This window comes from Macrobrachium rosenbergii, chromosome 50 (assembly GCF_040412425.1).
Source record: "Macrobrachium rosenbergii isolate ZJJX-2024 chromosome 50, ASM4041242v1, whole genome shotgun sequence".
NCBI classification, from domain to species: Eukaryota; Metazoa; Arthropoda; class Malacostraca; order Decapoda; family Palaemonidae; genus Macrobrachium; species Macrobrachium rosenbergii.
This window is the reverse complement of record NC_089790.1, coordinates 31,456,389-31,471,694: the sequence shown is the minus strand read 5'-3', so window position 1 is coordinate 31,471,694 and position 15,306 is coordinate 31,456,389. Positions and strand designations below refer to the sequence as shown.

The following is a 15,306-nucleotide window of genomic DNA, read 5'->3' as shown; positions in this document are numbered from 1 at the left end:
CAAATCATAGTGGTAGTTTATAATATTCTCAATGTGGAATACAGTACAGTATAAGAAAAAGGACCGAGTCAAGTACAGTGCATGTCTGACTGCAGACACTGTCACAACATGAATGTTTGCTTCTGCTAGAGTACAGTTACCTGCATTATATATATTGGCTATTAAACTTCGTTTATTGAAAAAAGGTAATTTTTATGATAAAGTTCTATATATACTTACCAAGTAATTACATAGCTATGAGCTTCAAACCTACGGCAGCCTAAAAATTCAAAATTCGTGGTAGCACTAGCATTTGTTTTGGTGTAGGTACGTGCCCCACCCACTATCGGGGACTGTGAGAAACAACTAGGCAAAGAGCTTCAATTCGTTTGTGCCCTTATGCCCATAAGAGGGGAGGAGGGAGGGCTCCGATCATGTAATTATTTGGTAAGTATATATAAAACTTTATCATAAAAATGTCATTTCTACATAAGTAACTTACCAAGTAATTACATAGCTGATTCCACATTGGAAGGAGGTGGGGTCTTTGGACAAAGTCTTTGCCAAAACATTAAATAAGATAATGAATTTGACACAGAAAAGTTGCCAGCATTGAGACAATGCTTGTTGTTCCTTACCTGGCAAGGGAGCACTACATATAGGCGCTGCCTCTGGTTGGTGCTCCTCTTGTTCTGCAGCAAGTGTGGCTGTATAGCCCACAGTCGCTCCTGCATGAGTGGAAACTTTGTAGCGAGGGAAGTACATCCGTGGCTTGCAAAGTTACAAAAGATGTCCTTGCCCTGGGCGTAGACCAGAATAAGTCCACAACACTATTACCTACACTGTAATTTAAAAACCATCACCCAAACCAATAAAAACTGGTGGGCACTCCAGATACAGTGTCCCCCCAGGCTTCCCAAAACTCAACACCTTAATTCAAGGCAGAGAAAGCAGAGGGATGGATGATTATGCTTCCTCTCCCAACACCAGCCAGCCACAGATAAAGGTCCTAACATGGTGCAACTCTCGAAAACAGTCTCCTCATCTTTGAGGTAGTGAAAAGCAAACACTGACTTGCATCTCCAGAAGGCTGATTGCAGGACACTCAAAAGAGACATGTTATGTCTGAAAGCAAGAGAGGTTGCGATAGCCCTAACTTCATGGGCTTTCACTTTAAAAGTTGGTAATACTTCTCCCTGAATCTGGGAATGGGATTCAGTAATCAGACTTCTCAGAAAGAAGGAAAGAGCATTCTTCAAAAGAGGTTGGGAAGGGTTTTCAACTGAACGCCAGAGGATGTTTGAAGGACCTCTGATCTTTTCAGTCGCAGAGCTTTTATTGGACATAGAAGCCTCTCCTCTTCCTCCGGCCCAAGAATGTCTATTAAATTCTTGATGGAGAACAAACGGGGCCACGGGTTAGAAGGGTCCTCATTTTTGGCCAAGAATCCCAGCAAGAGGGAGCAAACTGTCCTCCCTTGTGAAAATCCAATTCTCTTGTCAATTGCTTGGATTTCACTAATACATTTGGCCATAGCCAACGCTACCAAGAAAAGGGTTTTCTTGGCTAGACCCTTCAGGGAGGCGGATTGGAGAAGTTTGTAAGGGGGGCCCTGAAATCCATTTCAGGACAACATCTAGATTCCAAGAGACCGCATCCAATTTTGGTTGCTTAGTGGAATCAAAAGACTTAATGAGGTCAGACAGGTTCTGATCACGAGGACAGATCTAAGCCTCTATGCTTAAATACAGAACTAAGCACAGATCTGTATCCTTTGATAGTCGAGGTAGAAAGTTTCTTGGAGACTTCAGGTATAGCAAGAAGTCGGCTACTTGATTGACAAGGGGTCTCTGAGAAAGAGATGTTATGGCATCTGCACCATCCTCTGAAGACTGACCATTTTGATTGGCAGAGCTTGTTAAAAGAAGGTTGTTTGCATCTCACAATAGCTTCTGCAGCTCGCTTTGAAAACCCCTCCACTCTGACAAGGCGCTCGACAGTCTGTAACCTGTTAGGGCCAGAGCGGACAATCCTTGATGGAATCTGAGGAAGTGGGGCTGTTTGAGCAGCGACCACTTTTGTGGCAGGAGTCTTGGGAAGTCTACTAGTAGTTGTAGCAAGTCTGGAAACCATTCTTTCATTGGCCAAAAGGGGACGACTAGCATCATCGAGACATTCTGGCGAGACATTAATTTGTTGATCACTTCCCTGATCATGCTGAAGGGAGGGAAGGCGTAAACACTGAGGCCTGTCCAATTCAGTAGCATAGCGTCCATCTTCCAAGCCAGAGGATGTGGGATTTGGGGAACAGAAGCGTGGAAGCCTGTGATTTCTTAAAGTCATGAACATGTCTGTGGATGGTGTGCCCCACAATCTCCAAAGATCCTTGCAAACCAAAGGATCCAGTGTCTGTTCCGTTGGAAGGACTTGTTTGAGGCGGCTCAGACCGTCTTCCAGAACATTCATCTTCCTTTGGATGAATTGAGTCAATAACAATACCTGATTCCAATCTCCCCAGAGCAGAAGTTCCCTCGCCACCTCGTAAAGAGAGAATGAGTGGGTTCCCCCTGCTTTCTGATGTATGAAGGTGCTGTTGTATTGTCTGCGTGAATCGTTACTGTCTTGCTGTGCACCAGGGTCGAGAATAACTGGAGACCCAGATGAATGGCCTTTAGTTCCTTTATGTTGATATGGGAACCTCCCAAAACTTCTGACCATGTTCCCGACACTTCCTGATTCCCAAGATGAGCTCCCCAACCTAGGTCTGAAGCATCAGAGTAAAAGTCTAGGTCGGGGCTCGCTGGAAGGAGAGACTTCCCTTCATGAAGTCTGTCATTGTACAACCACCACTGAAGATCCTGTTTGATCTCCGATGTGTTTTCCTGCTCCAGTTTGCTCTTACATAGAATTGGAGCAATCTCATGTGAAGTCTGCCGAATTTCACAAACTTCTCGACTGAGGCTAACATTCCTAAGAAGCTCATCCATTGAGCCGCTGAGCATGACTGAAGAGAAAGGAACTCTCTGATGGACTGAAGGCGGGAGGCAACTCTTCTGGGGGAGAGAAAAGCCTGAAAAGTCAGAGAGTCAAGAGTCATTCCCAAATAGAGAATCCACTGAGTTGGAGTCATCTGCGATTTCTGAATGTTTATCAGAATGCCTAACTCCTTTGTTAGGCAGAGTTTTCGTTAAGTCCTCCGCGCATTTCTCTCTCGATGGAGACCTGAGAAGCCAGTCGTCCAGGTAGCAGGAGATGTTTATTCCAAGAAGGTGAAGCCATTTGGTGAGGGGGCAAGGATCCGAGTAGACACCTGTGGGGCCGTGGACAGACAAGCACATCAGAAGAGACTGGTGACAAAGCAGTGTCTTTAGACTTGGAGACAACCGGGTTCTTCTTCAAGAAAGACAAGTCATCTAATTGTCATTTAATAGGAGCAAGCAAAGCATGCTCTTGGATTGAACAATGTGCTAGCGAATGAGGCGCAAATGACGCCGTGTCAGTGCGCGGTGTACTGTCTAACAGGAGACATTATAGCACGTTTGGGAGACGAAGGAGGTTCAGGGGCAAGAAGGGGTCTTGACGAAGAAGGTTGACTAAGAGGTTCTTCCAGATGTTTAGCAGTCAAGAACAGGCAATCCAAATATGAGATGGACTCTGGACTGTCCCATGCCAATGGAGTCGAACAAGCAGAAGATGCAGAAGGAGGCATCGCGAAACTGCAGGAGGGTTGACTCACACTAGTCTCCTTGTATTTCTTGACAGGAGAGGAGTTGTCTGCTGCAGTGGAGAGTCTCTTCAAAGGTTGGGAGATGGAAGGTCTACACCACTGATGCCATGCGTCTGGCAAAGAGCCTGACAAATCCCACGACAGATGATGAACACTGAACAAGACACCTTTCCAGTGGCGCTCTGTCAGCCTGGGACTGTGCAACAGGCTCAACGGAGGGGGCAACTGTCCGTGGGCAAATACCACTGGCCTCCCTTGGACCTCTGGTATGTCTTCTCCCTGGTGCGGAGGAGCGGGACAGGGGCCTTCATCTAGGAGCACCAGCAGGATGGGCAGCCACCTCCTCAACACTTTGCACTGCACTAACATTTTGCACATTGCCTTTTTCCATGAAGGCTCTAAAAGAAGAACCCAACTCCAAACTGTGTTGGCTAAAAACTCAAACTTTTTGTCAAACTTTGATTTGAGACTGGCAATGGTGTCGTGATCAGGAGCATGGGAACCTGGAACAGGAGTACATGGGATAGGAGTGGAAGGGCTAAGGATGGGTGACGATACAGGAATCTTAGGAGAAGAGACAGAATTATCTTCTACACGGTCTGCTACTTCTGCAGGTTCTAAGCTGGCTTTATTTTCGGCCCTAATAGCCGCCTTCCTCTTCCTGTCTTTATCCATTTTGTCTTGATGAGGCCTAAAGACTTTCCACTGTTTACTGTCCCATTCTTTACATTCTAAACAAGTAATGTCCCCATCATAAATTTGCCCTCTACATTCACACACTGTGTGAGAGTCATAACAAGACTTGGCTAACCTAATGCTCAAAGAGCTAGAGTCAGACATCCTAAATCCAGTTAAATACGTTAACCAAGGCTAACCAACTGATTAAGAGTCATGCGCTACAACAAAACTTGAGTACTTCACCAAGACTCTGGCAAACCATCCAAAAAACTATGGAGTAGGCCACAATGAAACACCGATCTTACTCGGGACCAGGCAGAAAACGAATTGAAGCTGTCTGCCTAGTTGTTCCTGACAATCCCCAACAGTGGGCGGGGCATGTACCTACACCAAAATAAATGTCAGATCTACTGCGACTTTTGAATTTTTGGGCTGCCTTAGGTAGGAAGCTCATAGCTATGTAATTACTTGGTAAGTTGCTTATATAAAAATATTGGCTACTGAACTTAGTTTACTGAAAAAATAAGGCAGGGGTTGAAGTACTGAAAATTTTTTAAAATTTAGGATGGTTTAACAAATTGAATTTTCTCAAATGTTTTCAGATGAAATCCCTTGAATGATTTACAAAATCACTTCAATCATGTAGCTGTGATAACAAGGTAAGCATGACGAATGCCAGTAGGCAAGCAGATGGACAACTAGATAAACAACCTCTCTTCATGCACATCTGTGCATGATTGTCTACCTTTGCACCAGCCTTGACTAAAATTCTTCAAACTGCATAGAAGTTGTGATGACAAGGTAAGCAAGATGTGACACATTTAATGGACAGATGACCTCACTTTATAAATATCTATTCATGATAGCTTACCACTGTACAAAGTTTGACTAGAATCCCTATAACCATATAGGAGTTGTGATGACATGGTAAGCATGAAAAATGCATAGACAGACAGGTGAATGATCTCATTTTATGCACATTTATACATTATAGCCTACCTAAGTACCAAGTTGGACTGCAATCCTTCAAAAGTATTAGGAGGAGTTATGGTGACATGTAAGTAAAGTATGACAGTCTCACTCACTCAGCAAGAGGAACAATCAAACTTCATAAGCAACTATGCATGATGGCCCATCTTGTAGCAAGTTTGACTGAAATCCATTCAACAGTGTTGGGGTTCAGATGAAAAGGTACGTCAGGCAAGTAAACTGACACAGACCAACATACAGATGGAGCAGACAGACAAAAAGGTGAGTTTCCTTTCATGCATGCACATGCACATTACCAGTCCCATGTACCAAATTTGACTAAAATCATTTTTCCCCTGCAGGAGGGGTTGCAATCTCCCTTCAATCTCATATGTGTATGATGGTCTGTACCAAACTTGACTTCAACCATGTAGGAATTCCAATGACAACGCAAGTGTAGCAAATACAATGATGTTAAGAGAAATGGGGAGACAGAGGGGGCAATCTCCCTTCATGCTATTAATGATTCTGCCTTTGTACCAAGTTCGATTATAATACATCCAGCCATGTGGGGATTGTGATAAAAAAGGTAAGCCTGACAGACATACTGATGGACAGACAGACAGACAGACAGACAAGTGTATGAGAAAATTATAGTTCCCCAACTTTGTTATTAGAAGTCTAATAAAAGGCCCTTACAGTTACTGATAACTTCTTGATCCAGTGGCTTAATTGCACCCATAGCACTTGGAGAAAGGATTACGATATTTACTGAGGGATGATCAGGATGACTGACCATCAAGCATGATGGATGGCTTCAGAAATTACTATATTAACTGTTCAGTTAATTTAAAGAACAAGCTCTTGTTTCAACAACAGCCTATGCTGTCTTAGGAAAATGTTTATGAAGCAGTGGGTGGTCATTAAGGTAGACACTCCAGCTTTATGCTTTAACTCTCATTTTTCTGTTTATCTTTTGTGCTTGGTAGTTATTTCTTTTGTTATTAAATGTTGAGAATGTGAGATGTTCCAGTTAAGGCCAGTCTATTCACAATGAATATTCGGCCCAATGTGCATCCCTCCTCTTTTGTCATCATCTGAAACTTGGCCAGGCAGGCCTTTGCTGCAGGAAGGTTGGTGATTTCTGCCACTCTGCAAAACCCTCCGTGTTATAACTCCATTTGCTGACGTAAGTACTGACTCTTGCTACCAAGATTTTTGCCACACTTAAATATACTTTCCTTGCATTAGAACTTATAACTGCCATACCTAGGGTAGCATCCACACCGTTGGTGATTCAGCAGGCACATGCAGGAACAGGCTCAAGCTCATGTTGCAAGAAGCTGAGGGTGATTACAAAGACATATACGGTAGCCTAGCCTACATTATACTGTACTCTATATTCACATATCGTACTATACAAACATAACGAATATGCACCTTTTCCATGGATCTTTTAAAATATTATGTCTTAATTCACTGTATCTAGTAATATTGTATATATTCTTATATTGCTTTTGTATTATAAATTGCGATCATAGCGATCAATGTTTTGGTTTGGAAATTGATTAGGCAATATGTTTATTTCGCCATATTTAACTCAGTTCAGAGCACTTTTCTTGCTTCTAATTAGCGTAAATGAATCTCTAGATACTTTATTTATATGGGGTAGGGTTATTTTTCTTTATACGAAGCATTTTTAAGTCAAAATATAACTTAAATATGTCTCGTTGTGAAATTAATTTAGCAATTTTTTTCGTTTATGGATGACGTTGGCTATTTGGGGCATGTTTTTGTGTAAAAAAAAAAATTTATTCCATTCACTATTTTCTCTTGATTTCATCATAATATGAGCTTTACGTATTAATCTTTTATCGGCGTGAAAACAGCAGTAATATGTGTTCCTTCATACACAGTAGTTTTGATTAAAACACTCTCTCCAATTTTAATTATGGTCGAGTTTCATCCATGTTGCCAATGCACAATAATTTATAGTCATTAGCAGCTTGAACATTGTTTTCTCAGCTTCAGCTACAACTTGCAGCTTAAATTTAGCGGTATATTTCCTTGCCGATCTTTTAACAACTTGCAGCCTAAATTTAGCAGTATATTTCCTACCGATCTTTTATCCATAGCGAATAAGGGTATAATGTAAAAATATATCAGTCCTATTCTACTTAACGTCATTTGTAATATAACTACGGTAACTGTTTACTACCGTACGATGGTTGAAATACAAGCAAAACGGCTGTTGTTATCCGATTAAGTTATAAGCAAAACAACAATTTCTCGTTCAGTTGTTTATGGCTGTATGCATTTATGCAAGAGTATAACATTACTAACAGTACTTTTATCATGCTCTTTTGCTTTTTTAACTAGAAGATGGGATAAAGAGATGAAGGAAAAGAAGTTGGTCTATTATAAGCAAAGCAACAGTTTCTCGTTTGGTTGTTTATGGCTGTATGCATTTACACAAGAGTGTAACGTTACTAACAGTACTTTTATCATGCTCTTTTACTTTTTTAACTAGAAGATGGGATAAAGAGATGGAGGAAAAGACGTTGGTCTATTGTAATTTGGTCTCTCTCACTGCCTGATTGTATGCTGCTGACGTGCAAAATTTAAAAATATTTTATAAATATTGTCATATCAGTATTAATTGCTTACCCCATCACAAAATCGAATTATCGTAAGGCTAATTATCGTAACTCGAGCACTACCTGGTTACCTGAGTATTTTAATAGTTTTATCACAAAAATTGCATTTAGTCATGAAAATTATATGAAAATACTATATATATATATATATATATATATATATATATATATATATATATATATATATATATATATATATATATATATATATATATATATATAATATATAATATATATATATATATATATATATATATATATATATATATATATATATATATATATATATATATATATATATATATATATATATATATATATATATATATATATATATATATATATATATATATAGTAGGTCCTCGACTCATGGTGGGGATTTGTTCCAGTGCCGTGCCATAATTTGATTTCTGCCATATGTCGCGTTTCGCCATTATCAGCACCGTATCTTGATGTTGCATCAAGTTATAGCGCTGTTAACTTGATGTTGCATCAAGTTACAGCACTGTAAGCGCCATTAATTAGATGCCTATCCTTGCCGTTAGCACTGTCAATGGCGCTTACAATGCCATAAGTTGATGCAACATCAAGTTACGGCACTGTAAAACACCATTGACAGCGCTGAAAAAGCCCTGTAAGATCGAATCTGTCATAAGTCGGTGTCGCCATAAGGTATATATATAGTATAGTCAACCCCTCGGATTCATGGGCTCACAGTTTGTGGACTTGCAATTCGTGGCCTCAGTGAATTGCAGAATTTTCTGTGGGGTCTGTCTACATATTCTTCGCAGGAAAACTCACCCACTCTTGGATTTTTTCGTAGAGCAATATTCTGTATTTTCATATTATTTTCATGGCTAGATCCTGTACGTACCTACATTCACATTTTATGATAAAAATAAATGATTTACAATAATTTTCAAATGCTGATATTAAGTTTAATAAGATTAAATAATAACACTGAATAATACAAATAATAATTCTCTCTCTCTCTCTGTTATTGGGTGGAAGGGTCAGAAGTACATACATTTTTTTAAGGGTAAAATGTTTAAGATGCCTTTGAAATTATATTAATAATATCATTTCAAAGATTAATACAGTAATAGGATAATAATTGAAGGTTTATTTGATGTACGATGATACTTTAAGTATACATTTGGTATTTGAACTTTCAAGATAGGCAGTTATAAGCATTTTTAGAGGGGGTTGTTACCTATTCATGGATTTGAACTAATTCGCAGGGGGAGTCTGTACGCATCCCCTGCGAATATGGGGGCCAACTGTATATAAAATAAAGCAAGACAATGCACTCTAAGAATATTTAACCCTTTAACGCCGACTGGACGTATTTTACATCGACAAAAATTGTCTGTCGGGTGCCGAGTGGACGTAAAATACATCGACTACAAAAAGTTTTTTTAAATACTCGCGGAAAAATACTTATAGGCCTAGTTTGCGAAAAATTTTAAATCATGCGCCTTGAAGGATGCTGGGAGTTCACGGATCACACTGTTGTTTTGTTTACAAGCGTGACCCAGCTGCGCATGCGCAAATTCTTTCTTTTCCCACTAGAAAGCATCAGCTAACTCTGCCGAAAATCTCATAAATTCTTTAGTCACTTTGTCGTAATTTTTGCACAGTTTTCTATTAGCCGTTACATAAAGTTTTATATATGAAAATGTGAGCAATTTCATGTAGAATACAACAAAAAAATAACTCATGGTTGTGGTTCTCATCAGTTTTGAAATATTTTCATATAAATCACGATGTGCCAAAATTTCAACCTTCGGTCAACCTTTGACTCGACTGAAATGGTCGAAAAATGCAATTGTGAGCTAAAACTCTTACATTCTAGTAATATTCAATCATTTACCTTCATTTTGCAATAAACGAGAACGAGAAGTCTCTAGCACAATATTTTGATTTATGGTGAATTTTTGAAAAAACTTTTTCCTTATGTCCGTGCGCACTAACTCTGCTGAACATCTCAGAAATTCTTTAGTCACTTTGTCGTAATTTTTGCACCGTTTTCTATTGGCCATTACTTAAAGTTTTATATATCAAAATGTGTGCAATTTCATATCCAATACAACAAAAAATAACTCATGGTTGTAGCTTTTATCAGTTTTGAAATATTTTCATATAAATCACAATAAATAGAAAAAATTCGACCTTCGGGCAACTTTAACTCGACTGAAATGGTCGAAAACTGCAATTGTAAGCTAAAACTCTTACTTTCTAGTAATATTCAATCATTTACCTTCATTTTGCAACAAACGGGAAGTCTCTAGCACAATATTTCGATTTATGGTGAATTTTTGAAAAAACCTTTTTTACATCCGCACGTTACGAATTCATGCATCATTTGTGATAATATTTTCTCTAAGTTGCTTTGATCGTTTTACAATTTGTTATATACCATAATCATTGCAATTTAGTGTATAATACAACGGAAAAAAATAATTCATTAGCTTTAGCCATTTTGCTCACAGCGCAATTTGTATATAATTATATATGAAATTTTTTTTTCGCGCTGTCATATATTCCAATATTTATATATGATAATGATATTTTTTTCATTTCTGATGGTTGCATACTAAACTTCAGGCAGTGACAAAAAAAGGAGCCAAAAGTGAACTCTTAATCTTAAAAACTAAGCAAGCTGTGATGTTTTGAACAAATTTTCTTTCCGCTTCGGCGCTAACTCTCAAACCTGCCGGCATACGGGAGACACTTTTGTAAATAGACGCTCGGCGTTTAAGGGTTAATTAACTACATGATAAAAATGACTCTGATAATGATACTCCTGTTCATGTGATACCTAATGTGCATTAAATGTCTAAAGTCCTAATGAGTCAAGTGAAGGCTGTCAAGATCCAAAACACCTCTATACATTTCCTACACACTGTGTCCATTTTTTCTAATACAAACACCTACATTTCATGCCAGTACATACTTTTAAATTCCTAGGAATTCAAGGGTAACTTTTTGATAAATACAGGACAGTATAACACAATGCCATTTCAAATGTAAATACCACTGTTACAAGTATTATTTTTCCTTAACCAAAATGTCCATGATCCAATTAGTAACCATGCAAAGGGGGGATGATTACAAACTGACAGTACACTTACTCTTCTCTCCTTATTCCAATCTTGTACAAGATGATCTTTTTCTTCCTGGAGTTGTGTCTCTCGTTGACGCACCATTTTTTCTGCCCGAGCCTTCCAAGTATTTTCAACCTCTTTAATGTGATTTTCATGTTGTGAGTTGAGCTGTGCTAGCTGCTCTTCATACTGTTGAATAAACTTGCCAAGTTCATCATCTTTATCCTGTTACAGTCAGTTTATAAATGGTGTAATCATTTAAAGGTAAAATCAGTAACATACCATCAAATAGGTAACAACATGCAATATTGGTATAATGAAAAGGATATTGCAGATATAATTAGGGAATTACCCAAATGTATTATGGGCATTAAAATTGAATGACAGTAAATTCACCAATTCCAAGGGTACAAAACATTGTCCGAAGATTTTGCAGAAGGCAGAGGATTGATGGAGAAGGTCATCAGAATACACAGGGATACCCACATGCAGTATGCCAATCCACGAATGCATGAAAAGCAAGAAAAAAATAATAAATACATTAAATTGCAGTCTCATAACAAATTAAAAGTTACTGAATAATATACAAACCCATTACTCTATAACAGCCTTTTGTGCATCTGCCCAATCATCCAAACACTCAAAAGAAAAAGAAAAAAATCCCTTCCGTTCCACCTGACAGGGTCTGGAATCTTGCAAGAAAAAGATGCAGTACATAGGGCCATTTCTGTAAAGTACACTGTCTCAATGCCTTGAGGTAGTAAGGCTTCATCTTGTACAGCACACTGACTTTACATTTAGTAAGTTTTTCCTTATTAAACAGAAATTTTTGTGGCCAACAATGTCTCAGTGGAATTGCAGTATTTTAATATTCTAACCATATTGGATGTAAGCTTATGCAGGAATTTTGCTTAATCTGGGAAAATACAAATAAGGAATAACATTTTATTTCCCAGCAACACTGTAAAAACACCACACGAACACAGCATCCCAAATAGAACAACATAAATAGAATAAAGATTGAAATCCACACAATACAGATGTTACAAATGAGAAAAAACATTTTAACTTTCTAAACATGAAAGTATTTCGCATGTTCCCATTTGTAAAAGTAGCAAATAAACATGTTTGATTACAATATTCTTGCTACAGAAAGGTATACCAGTGAACCCTTTCAACATACTGTAGTTTTACTTTTGTCAGCTAAAAATGCTCCCTTAAAAATAGGGTTATTTGAGGAGAGTAAATATACTGGAATACTGACATGCCTGTAAGTTAAACTTGTCTGTTAATTCGTTTACCATGATATGCAAATAAGGGAATGAATCTTTGTATCTACTGTATATATATTTAAATTTTTTATGGTAATTTTGTTTCTTTAGTATTTTAACTAAGTAAAATTTATATATTTCATTCAGAGGCTATATACAGGAGTTCTGATTATTGTCTAGCAAGGATTACAGTCTGACCTCTTAAAACCGGCACCCTTGGGACCAGGCCATAGCCAGACCACAGAAAATCCTGGATTTTAGAAATTACCCATTAAAAACCCTCTATATAAACAGTTTTGCCAGCTCATTTCACATATACTGTTTAGTGCTGTAATATCAAAAGTAGAACGAAACTCATGAATAATCACTGTCGTTTGTTACATTTAGTTCCTTAGCAAAATTTAGGCCTGCTCCATAAGCATCTCTCCGGAAATGCTTAACCTCGTTTTATTGACATCATCATAGTGATTAGTTGCTAAATGAAAAACATTTCGGAGATTCGTTTTATACATAATTTATCAAAGCAGAGTTTAAAAATACAACTATTTTTTTTTTATGAAATAAAGGTGTGATTTTGTCAGTATCGGATGTTGCTTTTGCCTCTTTCAAAACATTTTGTGGCCAACACATTATTCGTTTCTTCTGCCACAGCTACAACCATAAATCTAATGGCATACTTTAACACTTTCATCTTCGCTGAGTGAAGGATGAATAAACATTTATTTTTATTTATGGAAGTCAGTGCTTAAAATTAAATTTTTAACAAGTTGACAACTGTAATGTAACCCTTAACAAACATGTGTTAGTTACAGTAACTGACATCGGGCTAATAGCTATTTCTCGATTCGATTGTTTACGTCAATACTTGCTGGTCTTTAAGCCAGTGTCTTAACACAGTGTCTTAACACAGTGGTAAGTGGTTGTTAATTATAAGAAATAGTAATGAATTCTTGAACAAGTCACAGTGTTGGTAAGCCTGATTTAATGTATGAAGATTCACATTTAACCTAATGAACTTTGGCTTTGAGGCCTATTTACTAGTTATAAACTAACTCTGATATGATATGCATTATCAATGGTATCTACCAAAACTGAGACAGGCATAGCCTAGCCTAGCCTAGCCTAGTGTAATCTACTGTAAATACACCTCGCACTATATGTACACCATGTATATGATGAAATCATGTTTTTGGAAAAAATTTTAATAATCACGATACACGAGATTGGAAGACGCGTGTATATATGCAAATTATGGTATCTTGCATATTTTTGAGTTTCACAGAATGTTTTCACTGGAAATGAATTGCGTTTGTGTGTTTACAGAGCAATCTTCAATTCCAAAATCCAAAAAAATCCAAATACTGAAGCGTGTGGTACTGCTCTCGTAGCCGCTCAACAACTAATGGTGGCTGATTCAAAAAGTCCCAGAGTACGGAAGTTCCAGGACCACAGAATTACAGATGTTGAAGGTCAGACTGTACCTTCCACTTAGATTTGGATAGACCTAATTAAAATGCTAACCTTCAGCCTCTAGGACACAGTAAATTTACAAGACTTATTTCAGAAAAATATAACATCTGGGACACTGGGAAATACAGTATTTATGAATGTGTAATATATATATATATATATATATATATATATATATATATATATATATATATATATATATATATATATATATATATATATATATATATATATATATATGTGTATGTATATACAGTATTATATATAATATAATATAAGTGAATCATGAAAATATGGAACATGATGAATACAGTCTGGTTAGATGACTAAAGCATAGCCATCTGTGGAATTGGTTCCTGTTTGACAGCAGATGTGCTGTCTCAACCTTTCTGCTGTGATCGTCTATATACTGGATGTGTTCATGTTTGCAGTCATTGGCTGCTTCGATGTTTTCACGGAGTTCGTCTGAGTATTTTCATCCTCTTCAACAGATGGGTCTGTCTCAACGTCTCTATGAAGATAGTCTGTTTTTTTTTTACTGTGCTGCCCTGAGTTAAAAGTGTGTTTTATTTTCTGCCGCTTGTTGATTATTATTATTTATATGCTGATTTATTTGTTATACTGCTTTAGTATTATTTATGCTGCTTGAGTGCTATTTATGCTGCTTGATTATTGTTAATTATGTTGTATGCTGTGCTTCTGTATTATTGTTTATGCTGCCTGTTTTTTATTTGTGATGTAACTGTTTGGTTATTTGTGATGTAGCTAAAGTGTTTGTTGATTTGTACTTTATTGTTGGATTGAGTTAAAGTAATGATTACTGTGTTTGTTCATTGTCATTGGTGGTTTTCGTAGAGTAACTCAGTTTTAGCTACATTTGCTTTTGATTCTTTTGACTGACTCTGTTTATTGGTTAATTCATTATAATTAATGTTTATGTGATTTGTTTAATGCCAAACCTCAACTCATTTGTACATAATGTATATAACTTATCATAATAAAATAGTTTTAAGGTGCTTCAGTGGTTTTGTTAAACTCCTTCCTCCGTGGTTTGTCGTGACTGCTGCCAGTCAGTCCAGTCCCATTTTTTTGTTTTGAGTTTTGGAACCTGTGGAGCCATGGCTGGTTCATTATACAAAGACAGTGAAAAAATGTTACAAAAGTGCTATTTACAGAAAACACTGAACACTCATTAACACCATTGCCAATTGCGAGGAATTACTGGCATATACAGATTAAGATTATAAATACTGTATACAAAATACGAGAAAGGAAGCATAAAAAATAAATATTGTCCTTGGGAAAGGACTGCAAGGTCTGTAAAAGACAATACAGTACATGCAAAGTGATTCTACATGAACCAGAGCACTGGAACCTACATGCATACCCAGTCAGGTGGATTGTTTGACTGACTAATAGGTTGTAAAGCTACGCACTTTCAGTCATTC

General features: G+C 37.4%; 1 protein-coding gene across 24 annotated transcripts in view; it reads right to left on the bottom strand.

The window, feature by feature from the left end:
* Golgin245 (Golgin-245) overlaps positions 1-15,306 on the bottom strand; it is a 307,575-nt gene that overhangs the window by 42,898 nt on the left and 249,371 nt on the right. For 21 of the 24 annotated variants that reach the window (XR_010851323.1, XM_067094416.1, XM_067094418.1 and 18 more), the window contains one exon: positions 11,145-11,342. Coding sequence is in view for 23 of the 24 variants with exons in the window: in XM_067094416.1 (XP_066950517.1) it covers positions 11,145-11,342 (198 nt within the window). In the remaining variant the exon portion in view is untranslated. The remainder of the gene's footprint in view (positions 1-11,144; positions 11,343-15,306) is intronic. The other 3 variants (XM_067094414.1, XM_067094412.1, XM_067094409.1) reach the window with 1 other exon arrangement.